Here is a 17489-nt window from a genome sequence, read left to right as displayed (position 1 = left end):
CACACTTTGTGTTGTTCTGTATGTCTGGGGATAATGTCATAATGGTATTGATATATTTTCTTGGAACACTAGAAAGGAAAAACTGTTTGCAGATGAAGACCATAAAAAGTAAACTGAATGGGAATGGGATTCCAAACCTGTGCTCTATATAATATTGTGTTCGTAGCACCATTTCAACAGCTTACACAGTGTTGTGATGAGCTCAGTAATATTGCATTCTGAGGCTATGACTTTATATCAGCTATTGCCAGTGAATAGAAATAGAGCTCCATTCAGGACTTAATAAAACATTGCAGAACAAATATTTACAGAAGAATGCCTTTGACTTTGTGGCCACAATTTCTTTTTCTATTTTCTTAACCTTCCCCTTCTCTGTTTTTTCCTCCTCTGGGGGTATGAGAAAACCTAATTCTAATTTGGCTTCGTATCAAATTCCGAGGGTTTTCTGAAAACACCCTTTGGCTTGTTCAGAGATCGAGCCCTGAGAAGAGAGGAGTGTTGTTTGAGTTTTAGGTTGGATACATGTGGTGTAGTAGCTATATGTATGGTGTTAGACTGTCAGTCACAGCACCTGATCTGGGTTGTGACAACGTGTGGGTCAGCCAGGCGTCTGTCAGCCTCTCAGCAGGGTGGGACACCCATGCAGGCCTTGTGCTTGAGAAGCAGAACTTCAGTGTTTTGTTGACTTTGTGCAGTATGTCCCTAGAATGACATGTGTCTGATGAATAAGGAGTAGTGTCGAAACAGGCTGTCAATCAATCCAATAGTTAATTGACACAGAATGTATCTACAATGGTTTTTTGCCAGGTGATTCATTGATTATTTTTTCCACTGTTATTTCAAAATCATTTGTCTTATTTTAACCTTTAGACTAAAACATAAACTAGAACTCAACCGATCCAGTCATGAATCAAACAAAGTTGTGTTTTGCCTGTTGGTAGAAAAATTGAGAAATGTGAACATGTAACCTTAGGTTTCAGGAGATTTAAAAGTCTATTTACCTACAGTATATTCTGACATTTAAGGTTTGAGTATTTGGTTTAGATCAAAAATAAATGTGGTTGTCGTAGTAAGAAATTGCACAAAATTGAGTAAAACCTAAGAGAACGTCAATAGAAAAACTTTGCGGTGCTCTCACCTTTACCTTCACATGCTCCCCTCAACCTTTGCTCCAATACCCTGCCAGTTGTTGTTTCCTCCGAACATAATCCATCAAGCATAATATCCTGACCTGTGAGTGTCCTTTCATCGATGGCACTTCCTTAAATCTGGCATTGCTCCCTGCTAGCCGCATTCCCCCCTCACGGCTGTGCGTAACAACCCGTAACAGAGCCACAGCTAATTCCTTTTAAAAACCTTCGAGGAAGTAGCAATAACAGCTGTACGCTAATAGATTGCACATGGTACATGCCCTGGCTGGTGACCGTTGACATGCAAGTACAACTACACAGGTAAAAATGTACACACACACACACGCGTAGAGGTATCTGTATGGAAGCTTTCTTCCTGGGTTTATTTGAGTCAGTGGGTCTTGTTATGCCTAAATGTCGGTGGATTAGCCGCATAATCAAATCTAAAGTCATATCCTTGGTACACGCAGTGGAGCTGAGGGCTGAGGAGGACAGGAGAGAGCGAGAGGCGGAAAGACAGAGGCGAGGAAGTCAAACCACCCTTGTTTTTCAGGCATCCCGTCCTTCTTGGTGTGGCGTGTTTGTGTTCATTAGGCATAATAGGGATCCTAGAAAAACAGATCACTGAGCTTGACTAAATAAACCTGCTCGTACATTCCTGGCAATTGCCTCTCATTAAAGCCCCCCCTGCCCCGGTCCTGTGACTGGGCCCGCTCGTTTTTCAGCTAGCGCTGCTGGATCTTCGTAGTGCGACTGTGTTTCTCCCCAGGGTGGGTAGGACTCTGTTGTGAGCGTTCTGCTAAGGAGACACTGCTGGTAGGCCGGCTGGGAATTGACACCCTTCTCTCAGCCTTGAACCTCAGCCACAGCACCACGAGTCAAACACACTCTGCAAAGCCTGTGTATAAGTCAATCTATCTCCAGACATGCCCGGCGGAAACAGCCGGCCGTCATAATTGGCACTTTCATCACTGTCAATATTGGTCTTGCTGAGGGGGGGGGGGGGCTAATACGGGCAAAAGTTGTTTTTTCATGTGCAAATCGTAAAAAGAAAAAAAGGTTTGAGGCGGAGAAAAGGCAAGAAAGCGAAAGGCAGAAGGGAGTTTTAAAGAGCCTGATTTATATCCCCACCCTAGGAATGGATCATTTCAGCCATAATTAAGAGTGATACAGTTACTATCGCACAGAGACGCCATTCAAAGGCAGCAGCCATCTGCATGTGTTTTACACCACCGGCCCTGTGATTTACACTGGGACTGGGGCTGGTGCGGTATCAAGTGCCCTGGGGGACAGATGGAGACAGAATGAGAGAAATCTTTTAATACTATATTTGTGAAGTGCACAGACTGCCTTCGATTACACAATTACAGAATGTTATACCTTTAGTATGTTGCAGTCAAGAGTCCTCCCTCTGAACCAAGATGCTGGAACTAATCCATTCTTGAGCGAGTGCTCCCTGCTGCCAGCAATAAGTTCAGTGGTTTACGGCCAAGCAACTCAACCAATACGTACGTAGAGTAGAGGTCATACAGTAAGCAGAGAAACTGTGTATAAGAGTGTGAAGACATTCAGATGTCAATCATTCAACTTGACACTAAACATAAGATGCCTGTTTATATTGAAAGGCCAGCAACTACAGACGGTCTAGGAAGCGTGACTCGGGCTTTCTTTGATGCTTTCCAGACTCCTGTTCTATGTTACTAGGTGTTTTTCTTGGGGGGGGGGGGGGGCGTGTGGCATCCAATCGCCATAAAACGTTAGAACAGAATGTTTGTTGAAATCCTAGTTTCAGATAAAATACCATTGCACCCCAGGAGGTGCAGCCTCCCTTGGCCTCAGTTTCTTATGACAGTGGTGTCGGCCGGCAGTAAAAGGAAGCAGAAGCTGAATATTTTCCATTGTTTGGTGTGGAAACGTTTGGCTGACCTCGTTCTGCACTTGAGCGCAGGTCGGGTGAGCAGTGCGTAGAGGTGGAGCGACAGCATTGGAGACGGAATAAGAAGAAAAAGCTAAAAGTTTCACTGCCCTTTATGGTTGGAAGTTTCAAATCTATTGACACATTACAGGACACATTGCCCTTAAATCTCAATGAGGCAACATTCAATACCTAACTGATGAGTATTGCCAAAATGCAATCTGCAATGAAAAGGAACAAGAGAGACACACTAAATGAGGTAGGATGGTCAATTGTTCGTTGGTGTAGCCGTAAGTGCTTGGAGATCAACTATGGGGCATAAAAGCTGTCAGCTGTGGCAGTTGCAGTGGCCTAGGCTTCTGATAGGTGAGAGGAGAAAAGGTCACGCCCACCAGGAAGATGGCAATGACCTGAAATGTTTGTTAGTTTGGGTAACACTTTATATTAATGGTATGAATCATCATGAATTCATGTCTGAGTTAATGCATGAAAATGCATGAATACATCCATGTAGTACTTCATGAACTACCAGTAATTCACTGGGATGTATGGTATCTCATGCATGATCTAACAGTTAGATCTACACAGTGTCAGCTAAAGTATGTTAATCATCAGGATTTTTGAGTTATTACTCATGATCATGTCTGACAACTCACACCAATACACATGGGTTTTGTTAAGTGTTAAAATCATGATGAACTAAGCATTATTTGTTCATGACTTCATCATGATTCATGTACCATTAATATAAAGTGTACCTTAGTTTGTTTAGATCAAAGTCCCATTCAATATACGTGATCATGTAAGATTTATTTCCACAGGTGAAGTATTCCCAAACATACATTTGATTTAGAGTACACATACTCACTTAGATGTAAACTATTAACTTAGGCTTAAACTTAAGAATGGATACAGGTGTTTTACCTGCCACTTATAGGATATAATACTGTCCATGGTGTCTAATGTGTGTGTACACCTGGCCTGACGGATTGACCCTAGCCACGCCAAATTTGCAATTTAAATAATGAACACTGGGACTTCTGACACAGGCGTGCTTCCAGCGCGGTGATCATTTGTCGGCGCGATTCTCTTCTGGGAGGGTTGACAGAGACGGAGCACATCACCAGGTCCCAACGTAGCAAGGCTTGTGATAGATCGTGACCATTTGTCCTCAGGAAAGTGCTTGTGTGGGTGTGTGCATTCACCGTCATAAGTCAAAGCGGCGGGACTGTGTGTGGATTGTTGGTTAAGTGTGATGAACCTCAAATCTACGTGATCCAATTTCCTTGTGACTTATTATGTGTAACTACATCTATTCTGTTTGTCTTTATACACGTGAAGTTTTGGAATTTAAGAAATGGATCATTGCATCCCTGGCATAGACATTCAAAAAATCCACATGCTGATCTCACTTCTAAGTCTGATCCTTTTGGGAACCCCCTGTCTTTTCACAACCCTTGACACTGTACGTGTACGTGTGTGTGTGTGTGTGTGTGTGTGTGTGTGTGTGTGTGTGTATGTGTGTGTGTGTGTGTGTGTTGTGGTGGGGGGAGGACTTCGTAGGGAGCTGTTGTTTCTGGCAGAGCCCAAATAAGCATGACGACTGCATAAAAAAATAGAAGTCCGTCAAGCTCTCCTCCTAGAAGGCAGCTATGTCTGCCTGAGACACCTGGAAGGCCTGATGGATGGCCAGAGTTATGCTCTTGAAAATAAAAAATATGTAAATTCATTTTGTAGCTGTCTTGTGTCTGGCTGACGGGGCCAATGGAGCCAAGCAGCCAAAAAAGAGATGGGGAAAAAAAAGAAGCATGGACTGGATTTGACCGCCATATTATTTTGTGTACAGAGTGATAATCACCAAACTGTCTGTGGGATGACATCAGTGTGAACGCGGGCCAAAGTTTGTGTTTGATTCAGTGTGTGATGGACAGAACTGCATGATATTTTGATTTGGAAGTTTCTAAGATAATACCGTGGTCTGCCACAAAGAAAATATGTTCCTCTAGTTTTCTTGCCATTGACTGAATAAGACGGATAAAGCGTGAAGAGTAATGAACGACAGGAGCCAAACTCACCTTCACGTGGGGTTGGGCCAGTAGCTGGAGAAGCTCTTTGATATCTCCATGGGCTGATTTCCCTTCCAGCTCCTCCGACAACTATGGAAAAGATATAGACACACAAATGCATTTACAATATATGTCAAGAAAGGCTATTAAACATGCCGATAGGAGACGAAAGAAAAATCCAAATTTCTCTGCAGTGGTTCAGAGACAGTAAAGTAAAGTTTCATTTCTTTTTCCGGAATGCCCTGATAACTTCCACTAAGTGCTGACAGATTTATACTTGACACAAAGGTTCAGGGAGCAGTAAGATACCAACGGAGTAGCTTTTGATTTATTGTGACAGTATCTCAAAACTTAGAAGATTCTTTCATTTACAGGGATAGAGAGCAATGACCGCGGCGAGCAGATGGTTAAGCAGGGGAGATGGGTTTTTTTTCTGAATGTGCGTTACTGAACTTAACATCTCTTGAGCATTGGAAACTTGAATTAGAAAAAAAAAAAAAACACAAGCGGCCTGTACTGACAAACGACCGCTCTTGCAGTTTCCATGTGGTATATCTGTAGCCACTGCAGCTTAGGAGGCGCTCTAGACTCTTCTAAAGTGACTCCAGGACCAAGTTAGAATTTACACCTCCACTGCAAAAAAATAATAATAATCCAGTCAAAAAATCAAAACACAAAGTCAAAACAAGTGGAAGGAATCTTTTAATACATTGCAACATCTTCAATTGGAAAAAAATGTACGGTTATTCCAGGCTTTATTTCAACTACTGACTTTTTGACAGATTGTATTACCTGTGAGGATCAGCAGAGAGATCTAATTGTAAGAACTTTTCTCAGTAAAGGAGTGTGTAAGGATGAGGTAACCCCTATGTGCAAAAAATATTGTTCATTACACTCAAGAGGCACTGGATAGGTTTGGACTTTTCAGAATTCAGATAGGAAAGGTGCTATTGTGCTAAATCATGGGAGTCAGGGTCACACCTCGTCACATGTAGAACTCACACTTGTTGCCTCATTTTCTCTTGATTAACTACCAAGCTACTATGCAGTAGAACAATTTTTCAATGGAAAAGATCTCAGGAACAAAAGAAAACAAGCCATTCCTCTTGGAAACAATGGGAGAGCTGTGAGAGCATCGCAGAGCAGCAGGACCGAGCTGCTGGACTATACGGTTCATGATGAATGTTCTGGTAGCTCTAAAGCCCAGGCCACGCTCCTCACACCGCGCTCTGATTTATGGCTGATCCTCCTGGACGTGCTCTGAGTGCAGAGAGGAGTGCCGAGCCATTTGAACACAAAGACACGCTTGTACAGAGCTGGGATCAGCAGCTAATGTGGACGACACAACAAGGGCCAGTGGAGATCACAGACTGGGGGGCGTGAAGAGAGCGCAGGCAGTAATAGAGGAAATCACACACACAGTCGTGTTTCTACTTTATTCTGGTTGTACTGTCCATGATGTGGTGTATTTCTCTAACCTTCTTTTTCAAGCACAATCGCCATACATTTATCATTGCTAATAAATAAATGTCTGTTTTGGACTGTTTCTCAGACTAAGCAAGCTGTGGCAAAGCGGGTAGGGCGGTCGTCCACTGGAGTGCAGGGTCGGTGGTTCGATCCCCCGCCTCATGTCGAAGTGTCCTTGGGCAAGACACTGAACTCGGAATTGCTCCTGATGATTGTAAGCTTACACCCTGCATGGTAGCTACTGCAATCGGTGTATGAATGTGTGTGTGATTGTTGGGTGGATGTGTACAAAACAATGTGAACAGGTAAAAGCACTATATTGGAGTCCATTTACTATTAAAAGAAATATATATAAAAAAAAATATATATATATATATAAAAAAAAAAACTAAGCACATGTTGCAGGCCTTAAAACTCAAGTACATGTTTATTAATGATGAAGACATCAAAAAAGTCTGATTTGTTCTTGTTAAAAAGAGACCAAATTAATAAAATACTGTATGTGCAGAGTCGCCATTGACAGCTGAAACCCAGAATAGCAACACAGAAAAGCAAGTAACAAGTTGGTGTGTATACATCTGGTACAAGGGCGGATGTTGCTTGATGCATTCACCGATCCACCATCACCAGACACCCAGTTGAAACTTTCCCTGAGACCCTTCATCTGCTCACACTTCATATTTACTTGGCACATACTTCCACTCATCAACATTTGAGAGTTTCACATATCCAATAATGATATATCAGCCGGTAGTCTCTTTTCTTTGGGCGGATGCCAAATACTTTTCTTCTATTAAAGAATTGGGACCATGTATTGTAGGTTCTCAGTGGACATCTTATAGTTGAAAATCAAAGTCAGTACTCTGTTTTGGACTTCTTATGCAAGAAAGACTGTTTGAAAACTACCATTAGCTTATTGGTTATTTGACGTTGCTTTATTCATATCAGTTAACACATACATGTATACAGTATGTGTGTGACATACTGTATGTCTGTGATAATTCCACCCTGTTATAAATCCAACAGGGTAAGACATCTATCTATCTATCTATCTATCTATCTATCTATCTATCTATCTATCTATCTATCTATCTATCTATCTATCTATCTATCTATCTATCTATCTATCCATCTATCTATCCATCTATCTATCTATCTATCTAAAGTCTGTTTGTGTGTGTGTCCTCATTTTTCTCCTCGGCGGCTTGACCTATCACTCTGAAATTACACATGGGCCCTCAGTAGTATATACTTAACCAGAGACTGACAGAGCCAGACAGAGCCATTTTTCTCATTTGTCATTGCAAACGTTGAAAAAAATAAAAATAAAGCTATGGCTGGCAAAAATTGGGGCAACAGTGAGATCTGTGAGCTCCTCTCAATCGGAGATGAGGGCGAGATCAACCGTCACATCACGGGGACAGTAAAGGATGGCCCTCTGACTGCCAGCACCAGAACTTCTCAATTCACTCGCATTGTTGTTTAGAAAAAGCATCTGACCGGCGCAGTGCTACATTTATATGTCCCACCTATAAGCCCCTTGTACACAGAGATTGAAGCAGTATCCAGCAGTGAGGGTTTCCCACCTGACCCAACTACACGCAAAATGCTACACAAGTTGTTTTTTTTACATATTATGTCCTGTTTTCCATTTTGTAATTCCAGTCTTTTTAAATCTGTGGACAAAAATCGTATTGTTCACGAATTATTAGATTCCTGTACATCCCAGAAAAGGTATCCCACCTATAACAAAAGTCTGTTTCTTAACTCAAACAGGAAACTGCTTCATGTCCATTAAATGGTTAAGGTATGTTTAAAATCATAGCGTGAGGCAGTGTTTCAACAAAGTGTGAAGAAACACATGGATCATTTTCGGTGCCCCACTGTGTTGTTGTAATGTAAGAGCAATCCCAAAAGCAGTGTGCCCCCCTTTAAGGCCGATGACGACAGAGGTTGGAAACAACCCACAGTTTGTTTGACTAACGACCCCTGTGGTGCGGGAATAAGGCAACCGAGGTGAGGCAGAGGTAAAGGTAGGGGGCTGAGGGGTTAGACTGAGGTTAGGGAGGTCCCCATGTCACTTTACCCGTAGACAGGAACATGTGCTTTTGGCCGTGGGGGTATTTTCATTATTTCCATTAGCTCCAACCTCCCCGAGGGCGAAACATTAAGTTAATGAATAGTCAATGTGGTCAAGGTTACCCTGGTTTAACGTCCCTCAAACCTGCATTACTTCACTTTATCAAATATACAGAAACAATAGAATGTGAAGGAGGGAGGTCAGGGGGAGACAGATGGGGTGAGAGACAAACAGAGAGCAATATGTGGAAAGGCAGAAGTGGTAAAAAAGAAACCAAGACCGTAAATGATCAAAAGAGAGAAGAATTGAGTAGGAGGGTAAGGTAGAGATAGAGGGGGAGCAGGGGTCAGGGTCTTTAGTGAGGAAAATTCTCCTGCTCTGATATGCTTACATCCATCATGTCATCTCTAAGCTGTGTACAGGCAAAGAGCGGACGGAGGAACTGTATATTTCCAGTCCCTCATATTGTCCTATTAAAGCACCTTGTCCCATAATTCAGTGTGGAGGACAGATGGGACATGTTTGACAACATGCTCCACTACTTTTGTGCTTCAGTGTTTTAGTCACATTTTCCACCCTTTGGCCTTCTGAGAGAGGGAGGGATAGGGCAAGAAAATGATGCTTTTCTCCTTTGAGACTGGGTTAATTTTGTTTGTTAAATGTCATGACAGGCACTGCAATGTTTAGATAGGTTTGAACTCGGCATGTCAGTTTATAGCTGTTCCTTGACCCTGAACGACTGAGGGTTCACAACTTTGATATATGGCTGCCAATATATCAAGCTGTACTTCATGCTAAAATACTTGTATTAACCCATTGATGACGGCTGCTGCGCGATGCCACATTGTATCTCCTGCCTGATGCTGCGTCGCGCAGCATTGTTACTTTATCTAATTTTCATGGCGTGCGCAACATAGAATGCACCGTCATTGGTTCAAATACACATGAGGTGGGTTTTGTTGATTTTTTAAGACCACGTGACCACCCAAAAAATGTGTGGTTTGCCGAAAATCACGCCAATCAAAAAATTAATAAATAAATAATAATAAAAAAAATACGCGAGCTGTGTCGGCGATAGTGTATTAAGGCCAGGACACACCAGTCCGACTGCTGACTTTCCGTACGCTCTGCGCTTGCGCGGGACGTAATGTCTCCATAACAGCAGGCGGCGCTAATCTGTATTGTGGCCCGAAAAAATACGGAAGCCGGAAATGATGGGACGGCTCTCTAGACCATAAACATACCCTGCATTCCAATAGTAGTTGCACTTCCCCTTGTTCATTTACCCTCAGCCCTTGGCATGACGTAACAGCATACGTTGCACGGAGGGAACTTGGAGAGCGGAGGGAGACTGGGCGGGGGAGGAGCGGAGGATTTAAATGGAACCCACTTGCCCACTTGCCCTTGTAGTCGCAATGGACCGTCAGTTACATAGGTAAATCTGAATGCAAATAATACAGAATTATAACATTCTGCTAAGGTAGCCTATGTTGCAGAAAGCCATTTCCATAGCATAACAAACATTGAATTTCGACACGGTAACTCAGATTATCAAGATATTGTTACTTACACATGTAAATAGTTTGCTCCGACATATTTTCTTATTTATACTTTCAACCAAAAACATTTGTTTTAAATAGTCCTCTAATTGGCAGCCATCGGTGTTATAGCAGCAATTTGTAAACTGCAATACATTCACTGGATTGTTCGTATGGAAATAGGATAGCCTAATTGAGGCGTTTTGGAATATATTTATATATATATATTTGTCCTGCGGGTGGCCGCGATGTCCCTAAAAGCATACAGTCTACCGGAAAATAAAAGGAGAAGAAGAAGAAGACGAACTGCAATGCACTGTGGGTGATATTCACCTCGGAGTGACCATCCATGTTGACTTGATCACTCAGCCCTCCGAGGGTCTATCTCACGAAGTTCACTTCAGTTTCCAGACTATTGGAACGACACTTAAGATGGCAGCGGGGATTCCCCCGAGGGCAAGTGCCTAGGGAAAGTGAACGAGGGCCTGTTGAACGGGTATTGGAACGTACCCATAGATAGAAATACGTATTTATATTTATGGACCATAAAGAGCACCATTTTTAGCAGAGAGTGTCGAGCATGGTGTCGAGCAGTCAACAAGGGTTGATGCATGTGAGTACTCGCTGAACGAAACAAACAAACACATTAAAACGATGGCTAACTGTTGTTAGCTGTTTGTGCTACCCGCCTCACTTCCGGGCTTCACTGATTCGCTAGCCCTCCACAAATCAAATTGCTCCAACTGAAAGACTGCTCAAAAGAAGCCCGACGACATCTACGACGACCGATTTCACGGCATACACCAAACAGATTTGTGTCCCCGCCCCCTCCCGACTCTACGACGGCGATTATCGGGCCGGTGTGTCCTGGTCTTTACAGAACAGTTAGTGGCGTTCGGAGCGCAGAATCAAGGTCTACTATAGGCTACTGACGAAAATCACACAACACATTGCATCTATTTATTAACAATATTTATGAATTTAGGCTATATTTTGCTGCTCCAACTCAAATTCAGCCCAGCCAGGCATAGTTAAGTTTCAGTTTCGTTTTCATCTCCGTGGTATACAGCCGTTTGGACCAGCTGATCGGCTCCCGACAGCAGGAGTCATTCTGCGTTCCAGTTGTACTGGGAAGTCGGATTTATGGTTCCAGTGATAACTGAACTAAATAATAAAATAAAGCTATCTTCTCCTTCCTATATCTGTCTATCTTTATCCCTCCACTGCACACTCAGTCACTACTATCCATGCTAAAAGGAAGCAGGATTATAACCTCGTTTAGCACATTATTTTTTAAATATATTATATTATTTATTCTTTTTTTTCTCCCCCATCTAATTTTGACGATTTTTAGAAAAATGTGTTGGTTTGTAAGCGCTAAGGGAGCATGTTTAAATAAAACCTGTGAACCTTAACTTTTAAATGTATTTTATTTCATGTTTCTATGTGCTACACAGGCTTAGATATTAAGGTTTTGGTAGACTTTACAATTCATACTATTTTTTTCAGAAAACCCTCAGGCATTAAGGACATGCATCCTAGATTGCCATAGTCATCAATGGGTTAAGGACATATTAAAATTACTAACCTTTTCTTTTTTTTTCAAACTGATCTCAGCCAGTCAGCGTCATCAATTTGATATGATCCTCAAATGAACTGATCAATAATACACTGCTTGAGGAGAATGAGACTTTAAAAGACGTTACTGATTACATTTTATACAGTCATGCACAAGATGTTTTCCTATTATTATATTTTATAGCTTTCGATAAAGTCTCACGGTTTGAATATTGTCTTACTTTTTCTAAAATTAAAAAGGAAACAATGAATGCATGAGTTTGAGAAGTAAGTGATATTGTTTGTTAATATACGTGTTAAATCACACTATATTCATACAGCAATCACTTAAACAGTATGCGCAGTTCATAACACAGGTCTCCCAGTCATTCAGCTTTGTACTAACCGCCAGATACAATTTTGAGTATCCCGCTAGTTTTTATCCAATCAGTAGACAGAGCGCTATAAAGAGGCGGGTCACTGTGCCCCTGAACAATGACTCGCTGCTCTCCATCGCGGCACTATCTGACGAAGACGGCTCCATTCATTCCTGTCAGTGACTGCTAACTGCAGTCACTGACAGGAAATTAGCTAAAAGGACCATATCACGTACTTCTCTTTTAAAGACATTGAGTAGCAGAGGGGGAAAAAATATCGCTTGAAAAAGTGACTTCAGTAAAAAATTATTTTTAATCAGGTCAGTCTTGAAATGTGTCAAGTATATCAGTGGAACTATTTAAGATGCAGATTCTTATTGTATCATTTATTCATCAGCAATAAAAGCGTGCAGGCAGGCTTATTTAAAGCTCAAGCTCTGGGGAAAATCAGCTCAAAAGTTAGATTATTTTAGCGTTTATGATTGATGCCGCACGCTGAATGTTAGTCCTGTGGAAAGGTAAGCCGCCTTATAAAAAGGTGAAGATAAAAGTGTGATAGACAAGGATAAAATAAGTTTAAAAATGAGGAACAAAAGCTGCAAAAGGTAGTCAGAAGTTTTGGTGAAGGTAAAATGTTTATGCTTTTGCCAGTGTATTAGGAGCATGTAGACTTTTACGTAATGCCGTCTACTTATTCTTTTTATTCTATTCTTCAATGTCTTTTTACCCTAGCACCTATTATCTTGTTTGGTCTGTTGTGTGTATATATGAGTATGTGTATTTATCTTTTTGTATATGTGTTTTTATTTTGATTAGTTCACATCTATTTGATTGTACTTGCTCGTATGTATTTTGTTAAAGCACTTTGTAAACCATTGTTTTTAAAAGGGGCTATATAAATAAATATATTATATTATTATGTATCTTCTATGCTTGATACTGGGGATTCATGATAAATCAATGGTCGATCTGTTACAAAATAAATGAGGACTAAACCATAATTATTGTTCAGATAAAAGGCGTTTTACTGATAGCTACACCCAATAATGTGGAGCCTTTTCCTATAATGTCTGAAGTATAAGGAAGTCACAGGCAGATAGATGTATGTTAGCACTGAGAGTTATATTGCCAGTAATTACATCACTATCTGCAACACAAATATTATTAGTTTTCATTAGGAAATGATGAAATCCATAGGATCCATAATTAGCTGTGGTTTTAAAAGAGCCACCTGATACTGATGAAGCCTGCTCTTCCTCTGTTTGTCTGGCTCTCCCTATCACTGGCTCTGGGTTATGGACTGCAGACCAGTGCTCTCTGATGTCACCCAGTGGGCTTCCAAAGTAACAGCAAGTATTTGGGTGAGTATAAAGCTGTTGGGAAGCAGGCCAGGGAAGGAAAAAGAACGGCTTTAAGAGGAGAACGATACATGTCAGCCACTGGGGCACACAGTCTGAGTTCAGGCTGAAGGTACGCTGATGTGGAACAAGGGGCTGGCAGTTCAGCTTGCCGTTGAAGTGGCGTGATTAGCTTTCGACAGGATTGATAGAGATCGATCGGTTCATTGGACTGGAACTTTACATCAAGCTGGTTCCCGTGTGAGGCTGATTTGCCCCTTCTGATTAATGTAATGTGGGTTTTCACATTCCACAATGAGGCAAGAGTGCTTCTATTTCAGTCTTAATGAGGGCTGGGGAGAAATAAATGTACATGTACATCCATAAAAGTGTGTGCGGTCACCCGACGACATGTCTATATGCGTACGTAATACGGCACCCATTCTGTGGTCCTGGTATCGATCGTGTTTCAGGCTGCGTTGGCTGCACTATAGTTTGTTTGAACAGTGGCAGTCACCTGCTGTGTGTGAGCTAGACAGTGCAGCGTGGGGCAGACGGGGGTTGAAGTGTCGTTTTATGTTAGACAATAAATTGGGCCTCCATTACCCGAAACCCAAGCCCAAAATGAATTTCATCTAACTGTAGATCTCTCCTGTTGCACTTGAGTCCCTCGGCCACCACTTCAATAGCGTTCATTTGGAGCGGTGACACGGGTGAAAAACAATCCACTTTAAAAATACACCGCTCCGCTCGGGGGTTAGGAGCTTTTCTTTTCTCCCCTAGCCAAGGAAAGGGGGGACTCGGGATTGTGGTGGGCTGTGAGACGCTTTGATACACCATCTCTGGGTTTTTATTCCGATACCTGATAATCCCAGGGAGACGCTTTGCGGGGCATTTACCAGGAAGCATAAATTTGAAAGTCTGTAATTTGACAAAAAGTCTGAGAAAGAAAATATGTAATGGGGAGGGGGGCAGATGGAGGCTGATACTTGGGGGTCTGTTGAGTGGTCTATGGCCTCTTGCCACAACCTGGAGAGACAGAGCGAAGACTAGAAAAAGAGAAGCAGGAGCAATCCTTCCCCACTCTGTTGGCTGCTTGAATCTGGTGGAATTCCTGTTCTGAAGTCTGTTATCTGGTTGGCGGCGTCCTGTGCCAGGACAAACAGCAGGTTAAGACAAACACAGGCAATGAAGGAGCAATAAAATGTCTATTGGAGAATATTGTCCCTGCAGATTCAAGCTCAGCCGTCCTGGGGCTTCCTTGGGTGAAGTGTCCTGGGTGGTTTGGGACTCCTGTCATTGGTATCGGTGCAGGTGAACCTCCCAGGGTGGAACTTCCGGCTCTTTCACTGACACTTGGTGCTTATCAAGGTCAGGATAACCACTCAATACCACACGACGGCATTTCATTCGTGATATAATTTGACACTGGACTCTCCCCTTTACCCTGACCGACTGTACAGTATGAAAAAATGGTGGCCCCTCTTTCTCTCATCTTTCCCGTGACTCAGTAGCACTAATTAGGATGATGTATGACTGTGGGCTTTTTAGAAGGGGTGGAATAGTCGGAGGCACTTTGATTACAATAAACAGAGCTGAGGATTTCAAACAGAACCACACAGCAGTCAAAGGACCTCTTCTCCCTCGGTTCACCATGCCAGGCTGCTCCTTGGGTTTACACAGGTGTGAGTGCATACGTTTACGCACATGGGGATGTGAGCACGGCACTTGCATGCTTATGTGCACATGTGGCTTTCAATAAATATTGCAGATGAACAATACGGTAACAAATGTCAGAACCCTGGACATTCACTCAATAAATCAAACTAAATATCTTTCACAGCTTGACGAGAGCAGCGTGGCCAGCGGCAGAAAATCATCATCAGTGGTCCTATTGGTACTATTGCTGTCTGTGTGAGGACTTCTCATTAATAAACCAATGAAGAGGGGCCGCTGCACGCCATAGGTGATGGCTGCCAAGATGCTTCCTCTCTCTACGAATATGAATTCAATGTGTTTCCGCTTTCCCTGACTTCTGTTTATATGATGCAATTCCTCTCTCTCCGTAGTCTGTAGTTTGTCCGCTGTCAACGTCGGTCGCAGCATGGTCATCAATCTTCAGCTTCACTCTGAATGAGTGGCCTTTCCATCCGCTTTCTGACCCAGGAAAATTATCAGTCCGTCCTCGCAGTGCTGGATTTTCGATCTCGTGGTGTACGGCCAGACGTTTGGGCAGAGAGCGGGCGGCTGGGGTAGGCGTTGGGTGTACAGCACAGTCGGTTGAGTCTTGTGTTATTGTAACGGAGAGTGAGTCTTAGAAAAACTCAACTGAGAAGGGAACAGCTCAGAGTTCACTCCGGGGTAAGAGGTAGGAGAGGACAAATGTTGCCAAGGCTCCCTGCACGCTACTGGGAATGGTGTTGACTGTTGAGCGTTTGCGTGTGCCACTGTTTGTGTTAGGGCGCATTCATATTAGGCCATCTGTACCGTGCCTAAGTACGTTAGCCCCCTAAAGTCTAGTACGTTTGACCAGTGTGAGTATACCACCCGTACTCAAGCAAGGTACACTTCCTCGGCCAAGGCACACTTGGGAGAGGTGTACTCAGGCCAAAGTACAGATGCTAATGGGGCTGACACGCGCACAAGCACGCACATACACGGCAATCCTGACGTCTATTTATGAAGGATGGATGCACATAGTCGGTTAAACGTTTAAAAATGTGCGTTGGTCTGATGTGAAAGTGTAATTTTTGCTGCAAATTTGTCCAGATGAAAATATTCAAAAACTTAAATAAAAAAAGGCACTGAGCACTTGTGCACAAAACCTTACTGTTGTACTGCATAACAAGACAAGCTTCTTAACTGTTTTACACCAACTCTCTCTGGATTTGAGAATAAGCAAATCATGTTTATTTTGCTTTCAAACACAAACAGTAAGACGGGACGTGCAAGTCTGTGCCATTTGTAATGCGCGCGTAGGCCAGTGACAAATTAAAGGAAAAACCTAGTTAAATGAGTGGACGAATATTACAATTGAGTCCTTCATACAGAACAAAAGCACTCAAGAGACACATCTAGATGAATCCGAGTTTGATTTTCAGTTCTGTGCTTTCTTTCACTAACATTATGAGCTTGCTGACAAAAGACAGACGAGCGGCCATTAAAGACGATCTCGTTACACAGGCCAATGCTGAGCAGCTACCAAGCATACATCTAGCTGGTAACGTGCTACATTTCCTGGCTGAAATGCATCCAAATTGTATTAAATGGTGCATTTCTGATTACAGGGCAAGGAATTTTATGTTTTAAATCATAAAATAGCTAGTAATGACTGCTGGGTTTAATTAGCTACTGCACAGTACTCTCATATCCAGACTGTGGAGGTTAGACAGAAGCAGGAGGTTTGTGTTAGTTTTATTTTTCGCAAAGCAGGTGTCATAAACACTTTCAGACTCATGCTTTAAGACTAAATAACTTCCACATTCACACGGACTACCTTCGCCTTTTGGGAGGGGCGACCGCTGACCATGATTTACCCAAAAAAAATTGCCTCCACTGTAAATGTAAATAGTTGCACTCTGTCGCCGCAGTGGATGCTTGAGGGCTCAACGCAAAGAACAACCTTCATGTTGGACAGTACTTTCCAGCATCATCATGAAAAATCAACCCTCCAGCAGAAAATCCCAAAACTTCAAGAATCTCTGCCAAGTAGCAATTAAGCCTGTTTAGAAGGGCCATGGTGGGCCAACGTCTTACTGAGACACTTGATGCTGTTTTTTTCCCCCTTTCATTTGAACTTACTTCATGTGCCAGAGCTGCAGCGCTGTCCAGGACGGGTAATGGTTTGCTCTCTTCATAATGCTGCAGTCGCTCATGGATCTGAAAGGACAGATTGTGTTCATCAGTATGAGAGAGAGGGGCAGAGAGAGGAAGGAGGTCAGTGTTGGGGCTGAAGAGGCCACGGCGAGGCCTCTTTGAGCAAACACACACACATAGACACACATTTTAACATAGTGTGCACA

At 42.6% G+C, this 17489-nt stretch overlaps 1 protein-coding gene across 2 annotated transcripts in view; it reads right to left on the bottom strand.

Annotated features, from left to right (window-relative positions):
* mpp7a (MAGUK p55 scaffold protein 7a) overlaps positions 1–17489 on the bottom strand; it is a 147981-nt gene that overhangs the window by 64089 nt on the left and 66403 nt on the right. For both annotated transcript variants that reach the window (XM_080050158.1, XM_080050159.1), the window contains exons 4-5: positions 17269–17346; positions 5121–5201 (exon numbers count right to left, since the gene is read on the bottom strand). In XM_080050158.1, the coding sequence (XP_079906284.1) occupies positions 5121–5201; positions 17269–17346 (159 nt within the window). The remainder of the gene's footprint in view (positions 1–5120; positions 5202–17268; positions 17347–17489) is intronic.

This window comes from Ammodytes marinus, assembly GCF_949987685.1.
Source record: "Ammodytes marinus genome assembly, chromosome: 21".
Taxonomy (NCBI): domain Eukaryota; kingdom Metazoa; phylum Chordata; class Actinopteri; order Uranoscopiformes; family Ammodytidae; genus Ammodytes; species Ammodytes marinus.
Note: the sequence above shows the minus strand (reverse complement) of the source record. Positions and strands in the feature narration are given on the sequence as shown.